The 25,014-nt window shown below is 53.2% G+C and overlaps 1 protein-coding gene across 1 annotated transcript; it reads right to left on the reverse strand.

The window, feature by feature from the left end:
• Positions 1 to 2,702: 2,702 nt before the first annotated feature.
• On the reverse strand, positions 2,703 to 25,014 carry KIF14 (kinesin family member 14). The gene is made up of 30 exons (XM_087829035.1): positions 24,405 to 25,014; positions 22,749 to 23,992; positions 22,238 to 22,492; positions 22,014 to 22,101; positions 20,810 to 20,908; positions 19,824 to 19,876; positions 19,302 to 19,332; positions 18,781 to 18,888; positions 18,285 to 18,401; positions 17,878 to 17,993; positions 17,087 to 17,259; positions 16,714 to 16,861; positions 16,424 to 16,487; positions 15,955 to 16,139; positions 15,104 to 15,206; positions 14,789 to 14,949; positions 14,497 to 14,644; positions 13,818 to 13,970; positions 12,787 to 12,913; positions 12,482 to 12,575; positions 11,919 to 12,051; positions 10,334 to 10,434; positions 9,243 to 9,337; positions 8,880 to 9,101; positions 8,557 to 8,741; positions 7,798 to 7,956; positions 7,108 to 7,230; positions 5,924 to 5,998; positions 5,011 to 5,149; positions 2,703 to 4,655 (listed from the first exon to the last, which is right to left on the reverse strand). The coding sequence occupies exons 2-30, from the start codon at positions 23,894 to 23,896 to the stop codon at positions 4,297 to 4,299; spliced, it is 4,962 nt and encodes a 1,653-aa protein (XP_087685161.1). The 5' UTR covers positions 23,897 to 23,992; positions 24,405 to 25,014; the 3' UTR covers positions 2,703 to 4,296.

The raw sequence follows: 25,014 nt of genomic DNA on the forward strand, positions 1-25,014 counted from the left end.
CCTCTTCCCGCCGGTTACTGCGCCCGCAGCCTCCAGCCCGCAAGGACATGCCCTCCTTTCCCCGCAGGAACACGCATGGGCCCCAGTAAAACCCACAAGCCACGCGGGGTACTTTAAAATACACATTTGGGTAAATGATGTTCGGGTGGAAAACAGCCGGAGCCACTAAAAGCACAAATGTCCGGCGCCAGGGCCCCCAGCTCTGCTGTTATAACTAGCGCCCCGGGGAGAGTCTGTAAAAGCAGAATCGGGGAGTCTGTCCCCTTTTGCTTTCTCTCGGGTCCCCCTGCAGCCGAGTCGGCCTGAAGGAGACACAGGTCCCCCAGGCGCCCGGGGCGCGCACCTTCCCCGGCTCCCCGCGTCCCCTCCTGACGCCAGGAGCGAGCCAGACCCGACCCCTCCGCGACACAGAAACCGCGGAATGGGGGTGGCTGGGGCGCAGCAAGACACGGGGGCAGCTGTCGCTGTGTGGGGGATGCAGGCTCCCCAGCCCCACGCGGCCAGCACAGGGCACCGCCCGCCCCGCACGTGGCCCGCCCCGCACGTGGCCCGCCCCGCACGTGGCCCGCCCCGCACGTGGCCCGCCCCGCACGTGGCCCGCCCCGCACGTGGCCCGCCCCGCACGTGGCCCGCCCCGCACGTGGCCCGCCCCGCACGTGGCCCGCCCCGCACGTGGCCCGCCCCGCACGTGGCCCGCCCCGCACGTGGCCCGCCCCGCACGTGGCCCGCCCCGCACGTGGCCCGCCCCGCACGTGGCCCGCCCCGCACGTGGCCCGCCCCAGGTGCGCGCGGCCCACCCCCAAGGCGGCCGGCCGGCGGCTGGTCACACGCCGAGCACGTGGCCCCTGCCCGCTCACTCCCTGGGGCTCCCGGGCGCCTGCGCATGTCCCGTGTCTAACCCTGACGTTCAGGAAGCACGTGGCGTCCAACACTGGCCACTAAGGAGCTTTCACCTGCCCCCTGCGTCCCCTCCGTCTGCCCGGGGCTTGCGGGGGCAGCTGGGCGGGGGCACGGGGACAAACCTGGCGGCGAGGTCGGACCGCGGCCTGCGGCGCTGCCCCGAGAGGACGGCTGAGCGGGGTCGGGGTCCCCGCGGCAGCAGGACGCGCGCGGACCTGCTGAGCGGCCGTGACGCCCACGTGCCAGGCCGGCCGGAGGGGCTGTGGGCTGCTCCCCGGAACCGCTCCGGGCGGGGCGCCTGGGCCTTTCCTCACCCCCCATCCCGTTCCGGCCGTCAGCGGGGACCGAGCCCTGCGGCCGCGCTGCGGGAACAGCCACAGGAGCGCCCGGCCCTTTTTTTTTTTTTTTTTTTTTTTAATTGTGTTGATTTCAGAGGGAGGAAGGGAACCGTGAGTGATTCGAGTCCCGGGTGGGCCGCCTCCTGCACGCCCCCTACTGGGGATGGAGCCCGGGGGATGGGCCCTGACCGGAAGCGAACAGACCTCCAGGGTCATAGGTCGACGCTCAACCGCTGAGCATGCGGGCCGGGCCCTCTGACCTTTTTAAGGGACTTCCTGGTTTGTTCACCAATCGCTGAGACTTGCCCTGTCCAATCAGAATTGCACCATTACATCCTATTTGCATCTACATTGGCCAATCAGAGCTGCTCTAACAACCAATCAGACCACACAGTGCTGACCAGTCAGAGCCACACCAGTATGTTATTTGCATCTACACCAGCCAATCAGAACTGCTCTGTGACCACCAATCAGAGCACACACTGACCAGTCAGAACCGCACCTTACGTCCTTTGCATCTACACCGGCCAATCCCGCTGCTCTGTAGCCGCCAATCAGAACCTCGCGATTTCACCGGAGGCCCGCTGGCTCGGGACGGGCCCTTGGGGAGCCGGTCCCCCCTCCCCCGTGAGAGGCAGGCCCTTGGGCTGTGGGGCGCCCGCCTCCGCCAGACGTTCCCTCTCACCTGCGAGAGGCGCCCCGTCCACTTGGGTAAAACCGCACAATGGTCGTTGGCACGTGGCCCTGCGCACCCACGGGTGCTAGTTAGTGAACAGGGGGTGCAGGGTTAGCTGTTCACATGGAAAACGGTTTTTAAAAAGCGACTTAGCATACTCACCTGCAGGCCTACTTGTGCCCTCCTTGTATTTTGCTAAAATTTTCAGACAAACGTCACAAAGGACACCCCAGAGCCCAATGGCAGGTTCTCAGATGTGCTCCGTGGGGCCGCGGTTAGACTTGGCACACGCGGGGGCAAGTGCACAGTCAGACGTGGCACACGCGGGGGCAAGTGCACAGGCTCGCGCCGAGCCTGACCTGTGTCCAGGGATGAGGGCTTTGCAGCCGGTGCCGGGTCCCCCGCAGGGGTCAGGAGCGCGGCGGAGGAAGCTTCATTCTCGCGGGCACGTCCCCCTCGGGGTCCCCATGAGCCCCTGCCTACCCCTCAGCAGGTTCGGTCTTGCGTTTTCCCCTTTAAAGCTCAGGCTAAGGGGCGGGAGGACGCTGCTTCCTGCAGATGAAACCTGCGGACAGCAGGTAACTTGTCTGAAGCCATAGGTTACTAACCGGTCACTAAGCAGCCTGGTTGGGGTCAGGCGCCAACTGTGGGAACATGTCAGACTCGGCGTCTGCGGCTTTCCCGCGCAGCACAAACCCAGACGCAACCAGCTAAAAAGGGTAGAGTGACTTTAAAATATATATTATTTGTTTTGCATTTCCTGGTTATGTGTTCAGTTTGCAATACTTGGGTAGCTATTATCAAGGCAGAGCTAGATAGTAATTTTGAGTCAGGAATAAATAAAATAAACCTTAGGCCAAGACACTTGTGCCCCTGACAAGGTTTATTAAAAGTGCCCTTTGTAACATTACTGCACATGATTCTGGTAGCAAATACACTTTTCACCCCTCATTTACAAACTGTATACATAGCAATTCATTTGAGAGTATAAATATATAAATATCCTGCAATTTACAGACACTAAATGGTTTCTGACCAATGAAGTCGTGATATAGCAGAAAGTAAAGAATACCAAACATTAAGTTACCCCCCAACACACACCAATACTCTAGCAAGTTCTTCAAACAGGTAGAAGCTTCAGCAAAAGCCCTCTTATGGACAGAGCCTGAGGGCCACCCGGCAGAGCGCTGCCTATAAAAAATACAGAGCTTCAACAAGATACCAGCTCAAATGCCAGACATGAAATGTAAAAAAAGAGCAAATTGCTGCACAGCACCATTTCAAAGCCCCAGAAAACACTGCGAGTGGTCCGTCGACACGGCTGTGACTAAATGAATGACCAGTGTTCACAAGCTGTCCTAACAAGGAAATCAAGTTTATTCACCATGCAAGTGCCCATTCCCACCAGTTGTGCCAGATGTGCACATGGCATCTGCTCATGAAAAGGCAGGTGAAAGGATCGTCTCTTTAAAGACTTCTCCAGGTGCTGCTCAGTATCCCCCACAGAATTATGCACATGTGGTGGTGCAAAATGTCAAGCTAGATCCTTAATGTAAGATCCCCAAAGTAGGGTATCTTCTTTATTACCTGATTGTAGATGTAAAGTTTTTTGGGTTTTTTTGTTTTGTTTTTTTTAACTGAAATGGCATAAGGACCTTTCATCTTCATCAAACCACGTTACAAACATCCCATTACACCTGTAAATGTGAAGTCGAGGTCCGGCCTCTGATCTCCAGCCCCATCCAAGAGCTGAGCACGATGCTGGAAATGGTTCACTGGTTTGAAATTATTCTCATTCAGCCCCATATGGGACAGAGATAACAGGAAATGATTATGCTGGTAAAGCCATATTACTCACATGTCACTGGCCTGTAATTTGGACAGAAACAGGACATGATTCCCGTGAGCACACTATTCAGGCACGTCAGCACTCAGAGGAGAGCGAGACGGAAGGACGCAAGCTAAGCTGCCACAGGTAAACACGGGCTGGCCATTTCGCCTCCAGCCTCATCTGACCTCGCAGGAGAGAACGCTGGCACGAAAGTAACAGATGCTTGGGATTCCATTCATCAGAAAAATAACCGTTTACAACAGACTAATGAACCAAGTGGCAGTGTATCTAAGTTAAAGATACGTAGTTAAAATTCATGGCAATGAGAAGCTACTATTTGCTGCAACGTTTCAATATGTAAACGCCTGTTTACAAATGGCTGCCGAGTACCGTCCAAAGCACATTTGGAGCCCCGACACTGGAACTCCACCCATCAGACCCAGCGGGTAGCCAGCAACAGACACGGATTTCAGGGGAATATTTACACCGATTTCTTGCTTTGTATCTTTTCCTGCGCAAGGACGGCCCACCCGGTCCTCTCTGCCACAGCCTCACACCCACTGGGTCCTGCTGGGTGCGAGCTCCTGCGAGCTCCTCGCGGGACAGGAAGGCAGCACGTAGGTGCGCTTGGGGACACCCTTCCTCCCGCCGGACCCAGGCCCACTGGCTCTGGACGGCTGCCACCCCTCTCTACTTTGGTTACACGTTTCCCAGGGTTTCAACAAGTCGGGTCTGTCTTCAGACTTGAAGCAGAGGAGGAGGGACTTGGCCACAGATTCGAGGTCCTCGTGGTTGTCCTCACAGCCGCCAGCAGATGCGGTGCACACACCACCGTCAACGCGGACATCCCCTGCCAAGCTGCAGACACTTTCCACACAGCTCCCGAGGAGGTGCCCGTCACCACGGCGTCCTGAGCAGGAGAAGAGAGCTCACTGACACTTCCCTTCTCGTCGGGCATTTACTGCTGTTACACGCGTGACTCCAGGAGCTTTGTCAGTGGCCCCATCACGACAATTCTCACTGTTTAACATTATTCAGTACAGCTGCTAAGCAAGCAGGTGGGTAGTTTTTTTAGGGCCTGAACTTTTTGGGCAGAACGACTTACACATATTGCCTGGGAATTCAATCACACACGGTCCAATGTAATTAATGTTAGTGAGGTCGCATTAACTAGGTTTAGTTAATAAATTAGAAGGGAAAAGATGTAAGATTCCTTAAACTATAAAATTCTGATTAAAACTACCACCTCCATGTGGAGTACATACCTTCCAGGGCAGAAATGACAATTTGGATAGTTTGCTCTAAGCAATGTGTTAACTTCAAAAATTCAGGGGCTCGATCAGCCATCTCCTTCAGCTCTTTGCATCTAGAATCTTCTTCCTGAGCCCAAGTTCTGGAACTTTTCTGTGTGAATAAAGTTAGTATTTATGAAAATACAGAGCGGCTCACATGGCAATAGGCTTGGTCAGTACGGTTTTAAAGCCAAACTCTTTATCTTCATGAGAAAGACAAGTTTCATTTCCTCAGTGTCTAACTTTCTCCAAGCAAGACCAAAGCACAGTGGTAACAGGTACTGTTTCCAAAAGAAATAAGAACTTTTATCTAATGTTAAACCAAAGTCTAATTGCCCTATTACAAGAGAATGGAATAAAAACGGTGCCACATTATCCAATATTATCAAAAATAAAAGTGTAATTTTTAAGAGTTTAACTTTACATCTGCCACTTGTTTTTTATTTAAATAAGAACTGTCAAACTAGAACCCTCTCTCCCCCTTTAACACACAGGTTATGTACTCAGTTCGTATTTTTCTATTTCCCTGTGTCGTGAGGGTAAAATAACCTTTCTAGTTCACCTGTGGTCTAGAATCTGAGTACAGTGACTATGAAACACGAATGTTTAGCTTGTAACAACCATCCCAGCAAAAGCTGAGCAATTCTGAACCAAGGGCAGGAGAGAGAGCAGGTTAATGCTGATCAGTGTCCGCACAACTCATCTGTTACTAAGCTGACAGTTACCACGTCCAGGCTGCCTCGGCTGAAAGCCACGGCGTGTGTCTCAGCTGAACATGGGGTCACCTGGAGAGGGGTCAGACCTGAAACCAATGTGACTAACCTGAACCCAATGAGGACAGCGCACACAACAAAATTAAACATAAACAACACAGAGCTCCTCTTACTGTTTTCCATGCGACAAAGATGTTTTCAAAACACCTGATCAGGGCCGCGGCCTTGGCGCTCAGCTGCTGGGCCACCTGGAGGGAAGGTTAGACTATTTTATTATACACGTAATTCCTTAGAAGTATAAACCCCTAGGACTCTCTGGGACCAGGCAGGGAGAAGGGTTCTAGTAGAGCCGTCAGAAGCCTGGCGTCCTCTTACTGGGACTACATTCACCTTCGAGAGCAGCCAGAGCTCCGGCCCAGCTAACCGACTCCAGCAAGAGAGGGAAATGATGGAGACAGTTTAACAAGTAGTTACAAGATTCTAGAACAGACCAGGCTCTGAAATTGTCATGAGAGTTGAACCATCTTCCTAATCCTCAGCTCACCGATCGTAACTCAGTGAAGAAAATCAGTGTGAGAACGATTCACACACTAGTGTAACGTGCTGGGCTTGGGCACCAAGTGGACAGAAACACAACTCTGGCTCTGCGCCCGGACATGACCCCAGCTCAGTGAGCTCAGAGGGACACTAGGAATCCCCACCTCGAAAAGTGGTGAGGCTCACAGACCTGACACAGGTGTTATCACATGTGACAGGTGAGGAGACGGGGTCAGAGCACGGAGTCATTACCAACACACACTGGGAAGTCACATCAGGTTTTAACACAGGCTCTGGGGTCACACCAGCCCCTCCTCGCACCTCCTCTGAAACACCATATATGCTCTAATGTTAGCGAGCCAGAGAGTGGTGAGGAGGCTTATTTCGGGGAGTCACTCAATTCTTCTTTGCTCCTGTGTCTCAGAGTAAAATAAACAATGTGAACCCAGCACATTACTCCAGATAGCGCTTTGCTCCAGATAGTGGATCAACATGTGGTAGTTTACATTCATAAATGGAAAAGTAGAGACCAAAACAAGGGGGAAAAAGACAAAATGAACAAACAGCAGGTGTCACTGCAGCTCCATGTGCTGCGGGGTTTATCCCGGACAGGATTCCACCAGGATCTACAACCACAGAGGCTGCAGCTCAGGAGCAACTTGGGGAACCGCCTCCAAGACACCGTGATCTCAGCAAAAAACAGTCTAACACAACTTATATACACAGATTTGTAACAATCTAATTCATGCAGTTACACATTTTTTAAAAATCAATTCAATCCACTGTCTTGTAGCACACCGGACATTTTCATTCCTCTTACCTCGTTTTGGGGGCGCTGCCGTAAGAGCTCGCGCCGAAGTTCCCCTGCCTTTTCCATTCCAGAATCGAGCAGCATCCTCCCTCCCGAGCCTGCTCCATCCCACAGAGCACCCACGAAATCCTCCTGGAAGAAACTTTGAAGTGTTAATAGGCAAATTCAGGTTTTAGATTTTTAAAAAATAATTAAGTAATTGTTATATCTTCTGCTTATTTTAGGAATACATTCCAAGTTTATTAAATTCAACTGAAGCTGGAATAAGAAGAGACCATAAGGGAAGTGAGCAAATCTGTAACGAAGTATCCCAAAGACAGTGCCAGGAAGACCGTGCGTCCTCAGCAGACACGATGTTGCCAGAACGTGGTAACGTTCTAACACTGTCGGCAGCCTGGGTGACCTCGGCCAGCAGATACTTCCTAGAATTAGAGTCCTCCCTGCTGAATGGCAGAGTAACCCTCCCTGGTCACCATCGTCATCAAACCAAAGGTCCAGCAGGTGAAGCGAAGCCTCCAAACCACCTTGCACGTTCCCACTCGGTCAGCTTAGATGGAAACAATTTTAACTCTTACTGCTAAACAGCTAAGAGTAGGAGCTATTTTTAAATAAGAATTGATCACGCTCAGTGACACTGTGACCAGAAGCCTCTACCACTCGCTCAGGTGAAGTCTCCCAGAGCCAATGTCACTTACTCACCTGGACGCCGGCGCCCTTGTCACCACTGTTTTCCAGGAGATGAAGTTTGCTCCCACTCAGAACCGCTAACTGTCCCACACACTTCACAGCTTGTTGTACAGTTTGGATGACTTTCTTCTGAGCGTCTTTTACCATCGATGGAATATCTGAAGAGCATCCCTGTAAGATAACAAGACCAATTTATCAGATGCATGAGGCTATGGGAGCGGGAGCTAAAGGCAAAATACAACGTGAAGGAAATAAATTCTGCATTCCCTGATCCAGTGACTGCGCCTAGAGTCTCAGAATCAGAAAATACATCACCCTACAGCCGCCCATGGCGACAGAGTGACTGGCACACATGAGCAGGGGACACGGGCATGGCAGGGGCTGGTGAGTGAGCACCGAGAGGACAGAACGGTGGCTCTTCACCCTTAAACTGCTCCTGCCCCAGTGGCCACCTGACAGGTGGTTAAAAGAGTCCCTCGTGTCTGGGAGAAGGAACAGGAAGGAGGGGAGGGAGAGGGGACACAAGGCTTGTGCGCCAGCGAGCACACACCCAGGAGGGACAGACAAGGGACAGACAAGGGCATCCCCTGAGCTATGTTGCCTCTAGAGGCTGAGAGCCACCTCGGCATCTGTCTCTCTTTCCTGCGGGTTCTGGTCTCCGGCTCTGTGCCCGGCCAGCCCTCCCTACAGCTCCGATTCTGGGAGACGCAGACAGGTCAACACATACTGAACAGACGCATCCTGCAAACGACAATCAGCAAACCGACTGACCTGCAAAAACACCTGCAAGTAGCCGCCCAGCTTCTCCACCTCCTGCCTCAGCTCCTCTCCAAGCCTGGCTGTGCTGAGGCCGGGAGGGACGTCACCCAGCCAGTGCGTGACGAGCACCGCAAGCTGCCCAAAGGCACACGCGACCTGCACAGCCCGCACTTGGGCTGCGCGATCGGAAGAGAACACTGAAAGAAAAGGGAAAGCTACCGGAAGGGGCCGCCTCCAAACAGCAGAGCTCACCCAACCATTCACCCCTATCCCAGGCGGGCAGTGTGAGCGGCTGTGACGACAGACTTTTGAAGCAAAGTGCCCCATCTGCTTACGGTCGTCCGGACTCTCCTCATCCTGGGCTTCGTGAGCCTGGGAGACGGCCAGCAGCCCGTCCTGAACCTGGAGGAAACTGTCCACCAGGCCGTCTGCCATGCTTTTCCCTCCACAGCTCTGTCCGAGAGCAGCTACAGACGAACCAATCAACTCTCTGCAAATTCCAGGAAGAGAAGACTCTGCGGAGCTGGAGTCACGGGAGCCTGGTCTCTCCACCGAGCCTGTTCCGAGGGACAGCAGCCCCGTGAGCGTGGATTCTGGGCACCCGACTCTGACGCCCACACACCCACGCGAGCATGTTCCAGAGCCACCTGACCCTGGTTCACAGCGGGGCCCGATGTCCTTCTCAGTCCACAACCTACCTGCAGACCGTGACGAATGTGGAGCCTGAACCGCGTGAGCCTGGATGTTATGCAAGTAGCCGGAAATCCTTCGGTCCTTCACCAAACTCCTGCTCCTAAGCAGAGAACACGAGCAGGGGATCAGCGTCGGCTGCTCCATGGAGCAGCGTCACCAAGTCTTTTCCTAACAGAACCCCTACTACTGTGGCCATGCAAAGAAAAACACTATTTGTTGAAAAGATGGTTGAACAAAAGCACTCTCTCTGTCACAGCCTAACTGTGTCACATATAGACCTTCCCCACGGGTCCCTACGAACCCCCGTGAGACAGGACTGGAAACAGGAAACGCAGGGCTCAGCGGTCACAGCGTCCCGTGCGGGGCGAGGAGGGAGGCGCACGGTCACAGGAGTCCCAGCTGGAAAACCTGGTCCCTCACCGTCGGCAAGAGGTCTACACTCAGGTACACAAAATGCCATCACGCTCCTGTCACAGGACTTTCATTTAGCATCAGGGGAGATTTCTCTTTTAACTGTCAGCAGTACACGTCGAGATTTACAGGCAGCCGAGCCTCTATTTTACAGCGACCTGCGCGGCGGTCACGGCCCGGAGGCGGTTCCGTAATTAAGGGTCTGTCGGGCCCCCTCACAGGCAGGCAGCCTCCGCGCTCGCGGCCTGTCGTAAACATCCCTGCAAGGCTGACTTCACGGACAAGGTCTCGGACCAAGAGCAGTTCATTTCCTCTAAACGATGCTTTTAAATTACAGATGTTCTCAAAAACATCTCTGCTGCACGAAAAAACGTGATTTCAAAACCTTAGAAAATATTAAGAGTTTTAGCCCCGGCCCATTTGGCTCAGTGGGTAGAGCGTCGGCCTGCGGACTGGAGGGTCCCGGGTTTGATTCTAGCCAAAGGCACGGACCTCAGCTGCAGATTCGATCCCCCACCCTGGTCGGGGTGCATGTGGGAGGCAACCAACGGATGTGTCTCCCTCCCCTCCACTCTCTCTGAAAAGCAATGGAAAAAATATCCTCGGGTGACGATTCATATAAATAAAGTAAGGAAATGAGACAGACGTACACCCAGGACAGGAAAGGTAGTAACAACGTCTGTACCTCCGCCTGGAGATCGAGGAGACGGGCGCATCTGTGAGGTCAGGCTCCCACTCATCTTCGGGGTCACAGAAGAGGTCCTCACACTTGTTACCACAGTTACTCTAAGAAAAATAAATAATGAACTTAAAAATGTTTACCACTAAGAAAACATTTTAAATATGTGGTTATATTTAAAATAGAAAATTAGCAAACTTACAGAACATCTGACAAAAGTAAAAAGAAAAATCACATTCCTGATCAAATTTAAAAAGTTGCATGAGGCTAGAAACTATGTAAAGAGACCTATTAATAAAAGCAACAGAAATCATTCAATAACTCAGAAATAATTTGGGATTCAGAAGACAGTAAAAACAAAGACGAAATCCTTGGGAGAAATAATGTTAAGCTCGGTCCCTTCCTGGTTGAACATATTGATCATGATAACCTACGTTTTAGTTCCATTAACAGAGTTCTAACAAAACACTGCACAGCACTTGGTTCAGAAGTGGCACAATCACATGGAAACAAATACTGCAGCCAGCAGCTGAAAAGAGGAAATAAGGCGGCAACGAGGCCCCTCACCTTCCGGGTTCACGCCTGCGCCAGGGCAAAAGGACCACGCGGCCTTGGCACAGCACCTGTGCTCCCAGCGCACGCGACTCACGTTAGAGAATTCGGACCCGCTAACGCGCCAACAGAAAGCCGCCCCACAGCCTGTCCTCCGGATGCCCCGGCCGCGCTCGGGGCGGCTGTGGGTCTCCTGCCGCGGCCCCCGCCCCCGCCCCCGCCCGGGCCTGGCCTCCGGGTCAGAGCCAGGGCTCTTAGGGTTCGGGGTTGCCTTGCTAACGCTGCACTCAGGGTTTGACAGCTGTGACCGTACAGACTGGTTTGTGGTTCTCTTCTGAATCATCTCTTCAGGTTTTGTGGTTTCCGTCTGATTTTAATCAATTCTCATGTCACCGTAAGACGACTGGGACGCTTCCACCTTCTCGATGTTCTAGAATCACAGGACTTCTCTGTTCCGAGGTTCAGGAGAGCTTACGCACAACTGACTGGGATTCGCACCTGTTTTCCCTGTTTTCCAGACTACTTTGCTGACAAGCTTTTCGGTTTATTGCTGGTCATTCAATCAACTTTCATAATTTTTATCTTAATAAAAATCTTTTCTCCCTGGAAAATTATCACGAGCACAGTTTCGTATGTAACAGTATTTGTAGGCGTGACTATAAAACAGCAGACAACTGGAAACCCTGGAAGCGCAGTGATGGGACGTGGGCGTGTTGTGTGAAAACAGCTTTAGGCTCGAGGTCATTTCCCTCGAGGCAACTGCTGCTCGGCCCAAACCTCCTGTCCTTGAGCTTCAATGTGAAATTTTACAACCACACAACTGTAAGTGCCTAGAGCCAGCACTAAATTCCTCTATTATAGTTACATCAAAACCACCAATACAACCACCACGGGCGACAGTAAATGCACCTGGGTGTTGACGCTGGTTGGTGGGGGGATGTGAGCTGCCTTTTCTCCGCCAAGTTTTCCTTACTGAGAACATGTCACGTTCAGATGTTTTAGCTCAGAAAGTATAGAGAGACTTTAGTAGTATCCCAACCTCGTAAAGCTCCTTGAGGGCTGCGAGCTTCGACTCAAACTTCTCCAGGCTCCAGAGGGTGGAGACGCCAAGGCGAAGGTTCCCCACCCGGACGCGAGTATCAGGGCCACTCCCTTTACCTGTCGTCTCGTGTCTGAAAAAAACAGGAAACACCTTAAAACACACAAACCGTCACTTCCACAGAGCTTTCTGAATTAGAGTCACTTCCACAAGAATTGGCCCACTGATGCGGAATCTTCCTGGTTAAGCATTTTGAGTGGTAACAGTGTGTAGTGTAGACTGTGCTAAAACTTCTTGCGTAAAAACTTCCCTTTAAAATGTGGCCTATTGATACATTTTCAACTCGGAACACAGGGAGTCCTAAGGCTCCAACGACTACCCTGTTCATAAGCACGGTGTCTGCCGACCGCTCGGTCTCTGCACCGCGAGCTCAGGGACAGGTCTGCGGCCCGGGGCCCCTGCCGCCTGCTCTGTCCCGGGCAGGTGCTGCAGGAGACCATGTCTTCAGAGAAACTAAAACAATCAATCATAGTTTCTGAAAACAACTGGAGGTAATCGCTCACCTGCCAAACACATACTGTCTCTGGAGCCGGCTGCTGATAGCGTTGGCCTCCTGGATCATCATGGAGAGCTTCAGGGAGCCCCAGCTCGTCGCAACTGGCAGGGAGCACAGGGGGGTGAGGGGCAGGCGTGAGCACCAACAATGCCGCTGGGCAGAACTTTCCGGAAAAAAACATCCAAGTGAACGGCGCCAACCGCGTATCACAGGAGGCGAGGGCGTATCTGAGCCGCGATTCTTCACCCTCGATGAGCACCAGCGTCAGGCACCGACGGCCTTCAGAGAATGACGGAACCGCCAGGCGCTCACCTGTGAACGTCCTGTCCCTGCTGCTCTGGTTTTGCTGCAGTGCTTGAACTTCTTTAGCAATCTTTCGCTTCTCAGCTTCTAAGGCTTCCAGGATCCTCGTGTGGCGGATGCTGTGGTCCTCTAGCGCCTGAGACGTTCATCCACGGACACCACACGTGGCATGTGAGGGAAGAAATAAAGCCAGATGGGTCTTGGTCATTCAACACAATAATTAAACCTCATTTCCAGTACATGTCTTATTAAGCTTAAAAGGCTATTAAAAAATTTATAAAATATCTTTATAAAATTATTTTCTCCCATTATAAAAATTAGGAATTTTTGATGACAATCTTTTCCTTTCCACTGTTAAAAAAAAACACCTTTAGAAAAAGAAAAAGCCCCCACTCAAGGAACTTTGACCAAACAAAAGTTAAACTTAAAAGACACCAAAAAAACTTCACTGGACACAAATAGCCTTACGATAACCCACTCATAATGTTTAAGATTTAAATAGTTTTTTCTCCTAAAACTCCCGGAGTTTGGGGCCCTCTGTGTCCTAGAGCTGACTACTAACGTGTGACCAGTAGGTCACTACCGTACCCAAACTTGGGGTTACAGGGGTATTTTCCCCCACCACACACTTGAAGAGAAATAAAACTGCCCTTAGAGTAAAGCCGAGAGATTAAGACCCTGACATCCTGCACGTGAACGTGGCCAGTGTGAATGGCGCCTGGAAGCCGCTCTGCCCCGAGATGAAAGGTTGGGGCCCACGGCTCAGGAGCTACTCGGGCAGGCGGCGGCCGGCGGCCGTACCCAGGGGCAGTGTCCCCGAAAGCAGGGTGTGGCGCTGTGACTCCCTCCCAGGCTGTGCCCAGCCCTGCCTCTCCTGTCCCCGCTATCAGGGCAGCTACGGCTGCACAGAGACAACCGGGGTGGATGAGCTGGAGAGAACGGCCGTGTCCCCTTAACAGGGCCCTGAGCGCTGGGGCGGGACCCCACCGTGAAGACGAGCCCGGCTCTCCCCCGACAGCGAGCCCCTGCTGGGGAACCACCTGCTTTGCAGCCAGACTCTCCACCTCCAGGCGCCGCCTGTTGGCCTGCACTTCCTGCTCCAGCCGCCGCTTGGCCCTTTCCAGCTCCTCGATCCTGTGAGTCGCTTTCTGGTTACTTATTTCCTGCATTTCCTTCCTTTGAGACTCTTCTTTCTTTAAACAATAATGAAAACAACTGGGGCAAACACACAAAGCATCTTTTTTTCCAAAGATTCACAGAATGTACACATGGTCCCTTCCTTTCACCGGAGCCCGAGAGCTGGACGCACCAGGAGAAACGCTGCCCCGGGTCTGCCTACCTCACAAGCATCGACTGACCTAAAACAAACATCGCTCGTGAAACCCTCCTCTACGTGGGTCCCAGGAAAGGGGGCGGCCACGGATGGAGCCGGGGAGCAAGGCTCACGCGCTGGGGGACAGCAGCCCCTTTGCCAGTGGTCAGTTGGTGCTTCCGAACATGTATATTCAGATTAGCAGGTGAACAGGGAAGCGCCCGGATGAACGCGCAGCAGGCGGCGGACCAGAGTCAAACAGGGTCGACGGAGGCGCCTGTGCTGTTCCCTGCGGCAACCACCTGTCTGCACCAACGTGCTGCCTAGTAAAGGGAGGGGCCCCAGCTCCTCCCAGGACCGGGTGTCCCTCGGGCCCTCGCAGGGGAAGGAAGCCAGCCGCTGGTTACCAGCTGGGCCTCCAGGGCCCCGATGCGGCTCTCGTAGGCAGCTCTCTGAGCAGCGAGCTCCTGCTGGGCCATGTCCTTGGCGATCTGGACGCCCTGCAGCATCTCCTGCTTTGCTCTCAGCTGCGCCTCTTTGATCTCCGCCTCCAGTCTGCAGAGTACAATCACCCGCAGGTGCCCGGAGGTCAGCCCCCAGCTGACTCCGGGTGACCAGCCCCAGATGCTGGCCTCTCCGCAGCCCTCTCCCTGCAGCCCCCCCACCCCGACCCCCTGCTTGACCCACGACGACACTCACTGCGAACGCTGTGCCGCCAGCAACTCATTCTTGGCGAATTCAAAGTCCTTTGGGGCCTCGCTGGCAAGGGCGTCTCCCCCGGGCGGTCTCCTCCCCTCCTGGACTTCCGCTGGGTGGTTAAATCTAAAGTAATGGTCTCCACCGAGGACCACGCGGTCGCCCTGCAGCACACGAGAGTTACTGCTGGAGGCGAGTCTGACCCAGAATGACACGGGCCAACCGCTGTGCTCAACAGCTCAACAGCCCAGGGTTATTAAGGAGAAACACGGCTCGTAGCAACTAATATCGCCGGGAACTGCGCTAGTTTACACTCACGTGGTGCAGCGCTGTGGGCTCCGAGACCTGTCTGCCGTTCACATACGTCTTTGCTTCCCCGACCGGGACAATGCTCACAGTCCCGTCGACATTTCTGATTGTGCTGTCGAGAGGGAAACGCATGGTCACCGCTACAGGACGGACAAGGAAGGAACACGTGACACAGGACAAGCCTGTCGGGGTCACTCTGGGGTGAAGGTTCCAATCAACTCACGACAATAATAAAATTACCTGTCCCCCGATCAGACTGAGTTTTGGGGGGAAAGCCTGGCCTCCCAGCAGCTCTGTCCTCAGAGGGAAAAGGCATGTTGTATGTTTTCAGTACAACTGCTTTTTAAAAAAATACCAACCCCCTGCCCCCAAAAGAAAAAAATGACAGGAACATGGAAGCCTTCACAACGGTTTGCCTCTACACGGAACAGACCGAAAGTGTTCCTTGGTTTCACTTTTCTAACTGTCCGGGTTGAAATAAGATTTAAATAGGTCAGGTGATGACCCTTCCCGTCGCGAGCTGGGGCGGGAGCGTGAAGGTAAAAGCGCCTCCTCGCTGGACTCGACTCTGAGGCGAGGCTGCAGAGAGGCAGCTACAGATGCTCTGAGGGTCCGAGTCTCTGTCCGGAGAGCAGGGAACTGGACTTTTAAAACCCTGAAGTCCAGTTCATGCTGATTAACTGGTGGGAAGGGGCGAGGGGCCAGCCTCACGTTTGGGACGTGGCTGTGTAATCACAACACACTCCGAGCGTCGTCTTCCTGGAGAAGATGCACCGAGCGCCACAGACATGCAGCGTGTGCCTCCCGCGGCCGGGACGCCGCCCACGGAAAGGGACAGGTGCCCGTTTCCCATTACCCACCAGTGGTGGTCGGCCACCAGCACCCCAGACAGCTGGATGTCGGGGCTGGAGGCGGGGCTGCGCCTCCCGACGGCCGTGGAGCCCTCCTTGATCACGTACAGCAGCGTCTCCGACAGCTGGGGGTCCTCGCTCAGGTTGACCAGGTTTGGCAGGCGGTTGTCCACTTGGAAGGCGATTCCTGCTTTCTGGAGTCGGAGAGAAAAAAAAAAAAAGAAGAACCGTGACCACAGCGTGAAGTTGTTCAGCGCAGTGAAGGCGGGCCGTCGGGCCGAAGGTTAAAGTCGCGCTACTGGCCTCTCGACCGTGCGGCTCCGTCTCTCCTCGGACGCCACCCACGCCCCCCCTTCTCCACCACGGCCATCCCTTCCCACGGCTCCCCACGCCTCCTGCAGGCGGCACGTGCTGGAGAAGTTAGGTCTGCAATGTGCTGGCCCCTTTAACTGCGTCAGCTCGGAGGCAGACGTCGTACCTGCAACTCTTTTATCTCGTGATGTTTTCTTTTTTCTGCTTGTTCAAATTTTTCTTTCCACACTCTTTCCAGAAACAAAATTAATAGTTAAAAATACACACATATATAGAACGAAGAATCAACAGAGATGAGGAAACCACGTGGGGGGAAGGAGACGGCCTGGGGTGGGCTGCAGCACTGCTGCGGGGGGCAGTGGGGGGCAGTGGGGGGCAGTGGGGGCAGTGGGGGCAGTGGGGGCAGTGGGGGCGGGCAGAGCAGCGTCCCCTCGGCCCCGCTGCCGGGCCGCCCACCTCTGCATCTCCGCCATGTCTCGCTCCTGCTGGTGCAGCTTCATCCTTAGCGACGTGATTTCTTGCCGACAGAGCCGGTATCGCTCGGGGTCAACACTCAGACGGCTTCTTTGAGCCGCTTTCAGCTTCTCAATTTCTGCTTTCAGTTCTACACGTTCATAAGAAGATGCACCGTTGGTGACATTTCATTTAATTTCCACAGTCAGCTGATGCTCCGATTTCCACTTTACTGGGAGTTTTAAATGTTACTCAGTGAACCAGGATCCCTGCGGGGTCAACGTCGCCGCACCTGCATTACCTAGTCCCCACCTCGCCGCGACCTGAAGAACGGTCCTGTGTTAACGCCTGAGGCCCGCGTGCCTGGGACCCTCACCTCGGATGAGCTGGGCGCTCGTGTCTTCGTTAACCCTGGCCACGTTGACTATGCTGCGGGCCTGGCGGGCGTAGCGGAGGGTGCTCAGCGTCTCCTCCACGCTGCTGGCGGCCGGGCTCACCGTGGCCACCATGGCCGTCTTGGAGTTGCCGCCCAGGCTTTCTTTCAACAGCCTTCAAGGGGAAAGTCATGATTAGACTTGGCTTCTGCAGCTGACAGCAGGAATTTCCGAGGCGGCAGAAAGCCAACGCGTGGGGCGCAGGACCACGCTCTGAACTTGGCGAGCATTTCCCTGGTGCTTGTAGCTGTTTCTATGTCTCATGGACATTTTCTCTTAGACTTTTTACCATTTCATGAAACAATCACCTGCGCACGGATCTTATTAAAACACGGTTAACTCTCAGCTGTTTAGTGAGAGGCCTCTCTCCCCACCCCAGACCATGAGCCACGCCAGGGGAGACTCTGGGGATGGTCACCTGTGTCCAGGGCCACCATCACCTTTGGGAGCAGGTGGGTGCTCAACAAATGTGGAAAATGACAAATGAACATAATCAAACCTTGTTTTCTATTAGCTGCAAAAGCCCGATTTTAGAGGGAAAGAGACTAAAAGGCCCGTCTTACTAATGAATGAGCTGCACAGCTCTTAACTTTCGAAGGGCTTTGAAAACAGCAGCTTTCCCCTCCCGGTCCCCAGGTGGCACTCACACCGTGATTACGAGACACCTGCTCCAGAAGGAACCCTTCCCTGTCACAAAGGGACACAGCGCTTTACAAGTTCAAAGGACACTTGCCACGTCAGGACGGACTCTCGGTACGGGACGAACACCCTCCTCTGGCTCCCGTGCTCCGCGAGCGCAGACACGACCTTGCCCAGGGTCAGCAGGGACTTGTTGATGCTCACGCCTTCCTGTGCCCAAGGAAAACCGCGCATCAGGTCGCTGCTCAGAATAAACGTGCTTCACGCATACACGTCTCCCTCTCATAACTGTTGACGAAATGCTTTCTCCCACGAACTACCAGCTTGCTCGTGACTCGGAGCTGACTTTCTTGGGAGGTGATCACAACCAAGAGCAGGGACCTCTCCTTAAACCCCAGCCGTGCAGCCTGCAAGCCCCAGGGAGAGGGAGGCTTCTTGTTGGGAGCATTTCGTCTGTAAATGTAGCGAGTCCCTCCCGAGGCCGGGGAAGGGCGCTCTCACCTTCAGCTGCTGCCCGCTGGTCCCGGCCGGCCCGCAGCGCTCGCTGCCCGCCAGGTCCACCAGGTTGATGCGGCTGGTAACTCTGTGGTCATGCTCTTCCCCACCCACACGCTCCGTCTGCGGCAAAGTGAGTTTAAAGTGACAGGTCGTCAGTTCTTTCACGACTCACCACCGACGTGAGCCTCCAAAAGGGAACAGCGTACAACATCACAGAGCCGCTCATTTTTGAAACGATCCTTCTCAAACCTGTGACAGCGTCTGATTCAGAGTCAAGAACACACTGAGCAGTGCTCGGGTTACACCCAAATGAGGAAAATGGCTTTAAAGACCTAAGAGCCACAGCTAAACAATTACACCAACGAAACACCACAGACAGATAAGCAGCTTCATGCACAAAGGGTTTAAAAACAAGCCCTGGCCAGGTGCCCCCGTTGGCTGGAACGCCGTCCTGTGCACCACAAGGTCGCAGGAGTCGGTTCCTGGTCCGGGCACGTACCTGGGTGCAGGTCATCACCAGGGTGAGCACCGAGTGGGACCGGGAGCTCTTGTCGTTCATGCCGGTGGCGGCCGTGGCCCGCTGCTTGCTCCCCAGCTGCAGCCAGCCCTGGAGAGAGGGAGGTGGGAGGTGTCCGTGCTGGGGCCAGGGCCCCCTGGGACTCACCAGGAGCACGTTCACCTAGCACCCCCGTGACACCCACATTCACAAGTTCATAAAACAGAACTACTCATAAATGTTTATCACTCAACAGTCTGTGTTCCCACTGTCCATCTGCCTACCACTGAAACCTGGCTCAGGAAGCAACTTGAAAAGGCAATTTCTATAAATCTAAAAATAAAAATTGACCATCATGCCAGCTTAAGGTTTTATTTTGAATAAAGTTTAATAAAATCAGTTCATAAGTTAACAAGATTAACCTCTTACTTGTACAACCAGCAATTACGGAGAAATATTCTTATATGTACTCACGATGACGATCATTCTATTTAGTAGAAAGAAGATGAAATACAACCACTTACCTGGACATCGGAGTAAGAACTGACAGCGTTCCTGTTTTAAAAAAGACAAGGTGGAGTTTACTGATGATTAACACCTGTTCTCGCACAATAAACAGCAAAGCACCTGAGCACCTTCACGTGACGCATCCAGGCGTGAGCCCTGAGACCACAGGGGGACGCCGACCACAAGCACGGCTGCATGTGTAGCCGCCCCACGTGTGAGGCGAGCACGCCGTGCGTGGGTCTCGACACTAACCCGGGTTTATTCCATGAGCTGGACCTACCCCAAGCACCCCCCTCCCTTCCAGCGCAGTAGCTGGAGTTTTAAAAACAAAGTGACTCAGCGCATTTCAAACTAACACTGACCTCGTCCTGCACCTTCCCCGACAGCTTAAAGGAACAGAAACAGCAGCTGAGAGGGGACCGGGGGGCGAGAGGGAGGAAAACTGAGTATTTCCCACTCAGTGTGATTAATACTGAGCCAGGCCCTTGCAGGCGCCGCGAGGTATAAACAGGAAAACGCACAGTTCACAGTCTACTCACACGGCCAGAGCCTCAACGTACGGCCCAGAGACGGGGTGCTCCCGGACCCGCAGCTGTGGACAGAGTGAGCGTCGGTAAGAGCATGGCCGTGTCCATACAAACGGCAGTTTTCAATGGCTCTTCCTATACTGAGCCTGAGGTAAAGAGATCCGTCTTCACTTCACGTGGGAACGAACATCAAGGTTCTCACGAAAACAAACCCGCAGGCATCAAAACGGCCTCGGCGCCTCGCAGCTCCCACCTGACAGCGAGCGCATGTGCGCCGCGCCCAGCACCTGGCGGCTTTACGCTGATGGCCCGCACAAGCTGTTCGTAAGCTTTGCACCCCTCTCTACGCTGTGTTCAATACACTGCAGACGCTTAACACTTTTGTCAGTGTCACGTCACTTTACTCTGGGACCAGACATTTTAAAAGTGGACGTCAGGGAAGAAAAGGCCAAGCTGGGTCGGGCCTTCCGGGTGTGGCCCAGTCCAGACTGTGACCGGGAGCAGGTCGAGGGGCCTCTGTCCACCTTGTAACTTCTTGCTCTCCAAGGCCCCTTTCAAAGTTAAAAATTTTAATTCTAATGGTTTTTTTTAAAAGCTTATTTGTGAAATTTTCTTTTTCATGGGAATTATCTATAGGATATCAACTTGATAAATCCAGTGAAATGCATTGCTATAATAGTTTGTGTGAGCTTTACTGCTTTTTAGCTTTATAGACTTTTCAGGATTGAGTATTCAACTTATTTGGTCCATGATTTGGTTGGACCACTTATGTTTAACTTGTACACAACACTTGCTTAAAATAAAAAGGTTAAATTTAATAACTTAGTTTCCACTAAGAATAATGTTCAGCTTATTTACTAAGTAACAATATAGTTCGACTGCAGATCGCAAGCACCTATCATGTAACAGCATCTTAGCAAAAATTTAAGTCATCTTGATAATAGAATCACTTATAAAAACAGCAATTAAAAACCAATAATAAATGGTTTAAATCTTACCGGTTGCTTTCTCTGCCCACTTTCACCTTTGCCAACCAGAAGGTCATGGATTTTTTCATTATATACTTCAAAGAAGCTCATTTCAAGCTGGTACCTGACCTAGTAGGAGGGAAACCACCGCTTACTTACTTGGGTGAGAGGCTGGAGGGAGGAAGGTGGCAGACAGGTGATGTCCTCACAATGGGGGGGAGACACAGCCCATCATCCCCCCAACCCTGCCTTCCTCTCTCGTTCTCAGCAAACGCCAGGGACTCCCTGCTGGTTCTCCAACCGGGAACACGAACTCTCTCACTCGCCCTCCATGTCCAGTCATCACTGCGTCGCTCTGCTCACTGAGGCCTCCGCACCGGGGCCCCTAGTTCAGCCGCTGCCTCCACCTCGGTCCCCTGCTGTCCTCGCACAGCTCACAGTCCCAACGCCCGGCCCTGCCCCAGCTCTGCGTGCTCTCCTCCCGCTCGCATACCACAGCCAGAGCTGTTGTGTGTTTTTCAAAAGAGCAAATCTGATCCTGTTTCTTCCATCCTTAAAGCCCTTCCGGAGCCTTCTCCGTTCCGGGACACGCGGGTCATAAAGCCGAGTTCCGCTGCCTCCCGCTCCACCTCGGTCCTCCTCTCACGTTCCAGGCTCCCAGCTGCCTCTGCCTGCCAGGCCCGTCCCCTCTTCCCCAGCTAGTAACTGCTGTTTCCTTCCAAGTAAGCCCAGCGTCCCTCCTCTAAGAAAACCTGCCTCCCTCCACTCCTACTATTCTCACACAGGCTGCTCTTATTCTAGGACAGCGTTCAGTCGACTTAGCATTTAGTGGACTGTCCTTGGCTGCTGACTGGCCTGTTGCCCCATGACGCTCGCTGAACCACAGGGGCCGGGAGTTAAACTCCACGCTGCCAAGTCCAGCCAGCGTTGCCAGCTTCTCTCGTCTGCTTCATGGTCTAAGCTGAGGCTGTGACCTCCCGGAGTCTGTGCGCTGGCCGGGCTGCAGAGATGCGTGCAGTGGCTCGCGGCTTCCCCAGTGAAACACGTGCCCCCTCCACCTGCCCACTGGGAGGAGCTGATTAGACAGGAACCCCTCTGGCCCACGGCGGCCCCGAAGAAGTGCGACCTGGAAGTAGGACCACGCCTCCCTGTGAGTGCTTCCTCAGTGGCCACGACTGACTTCAACCCGATCATCCAGCCTAACGTGAAGGCTGCGGGTCCCGTGAGAACGCACCTCTTGGGTTTGTTTTTTGGCCACTTGAGCGAAAAGGTCTTCGCAGAATCGTGGAATTATTCCCGGCTCTTCACCAAATCCCATCATCCTGGAAAATTCATCATGAACGGGGGGGAGTAAAACTAATTAGGTGGTTTCAGAACTGCACGCTCCCTATCGAACCACCCTGCTCCTCACAAAAGACGCAGGCCTTCCCGGAGAGCTGCGTCCGCAGCAACACTCACGTGTACGACTTCCCGGAGCCCGTCTGCCCGTAGGCGAAGAGGCAGGCGTTGTAGCCTTCCAGGGCGCGGGCGAGGAGCGGGGCCGCCAGGGCCTCGTACACCGCGGCCTGGCTGGCGTAGCGAGGGTGACACTCGTCAAAGGACCAGAACAAGACGTCGTAAATAAAACTGTACACGTGTCTCATGTCGGGATGTCTCACGGCTATTTCTTCCCCATTCAGGAAGACAGCCTGGGTCGCATTCTCAACCTTCTCTCTTCAAAAAGAAGCAGAGAAAAGTCATCAGCCCGGCCGGGGTGGCTCCACGGTTGAGCATCACCAGTGCACCAAGAGGTCGTGGTTCGATTCCGGGTCAGGGCACATACCAAAGTTGCAGACTCGAGCCCCAGCCCCGGGCAGGGTGTGTGTGGGAGGCAACCAACTGACATGTCTCTCACCTTGAGGTTTCTCCCCCCCCCCTCACTCTCTCTGGAAAAGTATCCTCGGTGAGAATTGAAGTATGACGTACGTACCTCTTGCTGAAGGGCCTCACACGGACAGCCACTGTCACCTGACTGTTCTCCGCTTTTAAGGGGTCCCTCTCCGTGGAGGTGCTCAGAGCTGCAGCTTCCTCCTGGGGGGGAACAGCGTGTTCCTGCGATCCCTCCCTCTTGTTTCCGAGAACAGAACGTTCAGGCTTCTGTTGAACTTGAGAGCTGGGCCTCCTGTTTTCCCGGGACGCAGCCGGGCCCTGAGGCTGCCACGAGCCGCACCGCGGGGCCCATCTGTGCTCCGCCATATGCTTTGTAGGTGTCCTTTTTTCTAGGCTTTCAAACTTATTTGTATTTTTGGCAGCGTCCTTCCCAAGGCTTCTGTGATGTAACTTTCCTGTTCCCAACACTCTGACGTCCAACGTGCTCTGAAAGGGCTTTGTGGCTGAGTGTCCCGATCCCACGGCCTCGGTCTGACTCTGGGAACGGGTGGGCGTGCTGTGACTCAAGTCCCTGCGAGTCACGCTCTGGTTTGCCCGCCTGAGGGCAGAAAATCTTTCTTCGTATTTTTCATCGGCCACCAGTTCGGTGTCTTTTGTGTCTCCAGCTGAGGGTGTAGAAGGTGCAACAAGAGAGTTTCTATCACTGTTGACAATCTTTACGTTCATACCGGTTTCCCGAGAAGCACAACTGCTTTCTGCAGCACCTCCCACGCTCCGTGTCGCTGTCTGCTTGTCCACAGAACGTGTCCCAACTGTTGTCCACCTGTCCACAGATCCTGTTCCAGCTGTTGTCCGCTTGTCCCCAGAACCTGTCTGAGCACAACGCTGTAACCTCAGACGTGTTTCTGTCTTTTTTTCAGGTGACTCTCCCACCTTGCTACCAAGCGATGACAATTCTTTGGCCCTTGTCACTCTTCTCTGAAGGGTCAATCTACCTGCAGGCTTAGGGGTAAGGGGCATATCTCCGGGTGTCTTACAGGCAGAAATAACATAAGTGCAATTTATGTCTCTGATTTTCGTCGCAGATCTCAGTAACGGGTCATCGTTCTCACGTTCTGACATGTCCGACCTCGAATTCAGCCTCAGGCTGCTCCCATGGCTGAGGTCCTTCGGTGATGAGCTCCTTTGGGAAGGAGGAGCACCGAGGATATCACTGCTGTTCCTACTGTGTGCTGCGTAGACTGACATCGTGGCAGCCAGTTCTTTTTAAAAGAATATTGTTGAAAAACCGAAGCTCTTCTTTGGATGCTCACTTGACGTCCAGCTATCAGTTTCCAAAAGTATCTGTTACATTAAAAAAAAAAAAAAATTAGATTGTCCACAAATGCCTTAAAAATACGAGAACCTTTCATTGTGAAAGTAGGGGCTTCACAGAGGAAAACAGAATAAATCACGTCCAGCTCAGAATTGTTTCCAAGCAGCTCAGAAGAACCTCTGCCCTCAAAGAGCTGTCATTATTTAACAAGTACTTAAGTCCCTGTTATGCAAACACTATGGATTTCAAAGACAAGACCCCTGTTTCTTTATTTCCTCAGTCTAAAAAAAATACATCACCAAGTGAGTTAAATGATGTAAAAAGTACGTTAGCAAAAATTTTTTTTTAAAGTACCCCCCCCCCGTTCGGGGAGTAGGGAGGGAGATTAAAAGAAACCCTAGCACCTAAGTCAAAGACTGAGGCGAAGCATTTTTACAATACCTGTCGAACAGATGTTAAACACGGGAATGCCTCATGGGGTGCAGATAGAACTATTTCCAGCCACAGAGACAGAATCTGTCAAAACCCTAACAAGACTATGTGGACAAATGTGGAAAGCAAAGCGATGGCCTAGGGACTGCAAACGTTCCATATACGTCCCAGTCGTCGGGAAAGGTGGCACCAAGGAGCGCAGCAGCTAAGTCCAGGACCACTGCTCCAATTTCCCACCCAAGAGGGTGGTGCTCAGGGGGATGCAACACAGGCTTCTCCCTGATAGGGAGCCTGAAACGCAGGATGTTCCCGCAGGTTCAGAAGAGGAAGAGGCGTCGAGACCTAACTGCTGGTTACTTTGTTGCGCTCCGAAGAATTTCAGAAGGTTAGTCTGTGTTTTATAGGTTACAGTAACGGGGGGGGGGGCTGTGTCCATCAGGAACAAACTAACAAGTTCACTTCTAAGGAAGCCTTTCTAAGTTCTAAATAAACACCACCCTGGGCATGCGCGTCGCCGGGCAACCTTCCTATTTTGCAAATCAGCTGGAAAAGCAAGAAACCCCGGCGCAGCCTCACGGGAACGGACGGGACGTCCCGCCCGGGAAGCTTCTCCAGCGGA

Source organism: Miniopterus natalensis, chromosome 21 (genome assembly GCF_054644295.1).
Source record: "Miniopterus natalensis isolate mMinNat1 chromosome 21, mMinNat1.hap1, whole genome shotgun sequence".
In the NCBI taxonomy this organism is placed as follows: domain Eukaryota; kingdom Metazoa; phylum Chordata; class Mammalia; order Chiroptera; family Miniopteridae; genus Miniopterus; species Miniopterus natalensis.

Coding starts and splice junctions, on each gene's coding strand:
- KIF14 (XM_087829035.1), bottom strand. CDS start 23,896: ATGTCAGTCTACGCAGCACACAGTAGGAACAGCAGTGATATCCTCGGT. Junction 16,488..16,713: donor GACATGGCGGAGATGCAGAG/GTGGGCGGCCCG, acceptor GTTTCTGGAAAG/AGTGTGGAAAGAAAAATTTG. Junction 7,957..8,556: donor ACTTGCAGGTGTTTTTGCAG/GTCAGTCGGTTT, acceptor GTTATCTTACAG/GGATGCTCTTCAGATATTCC.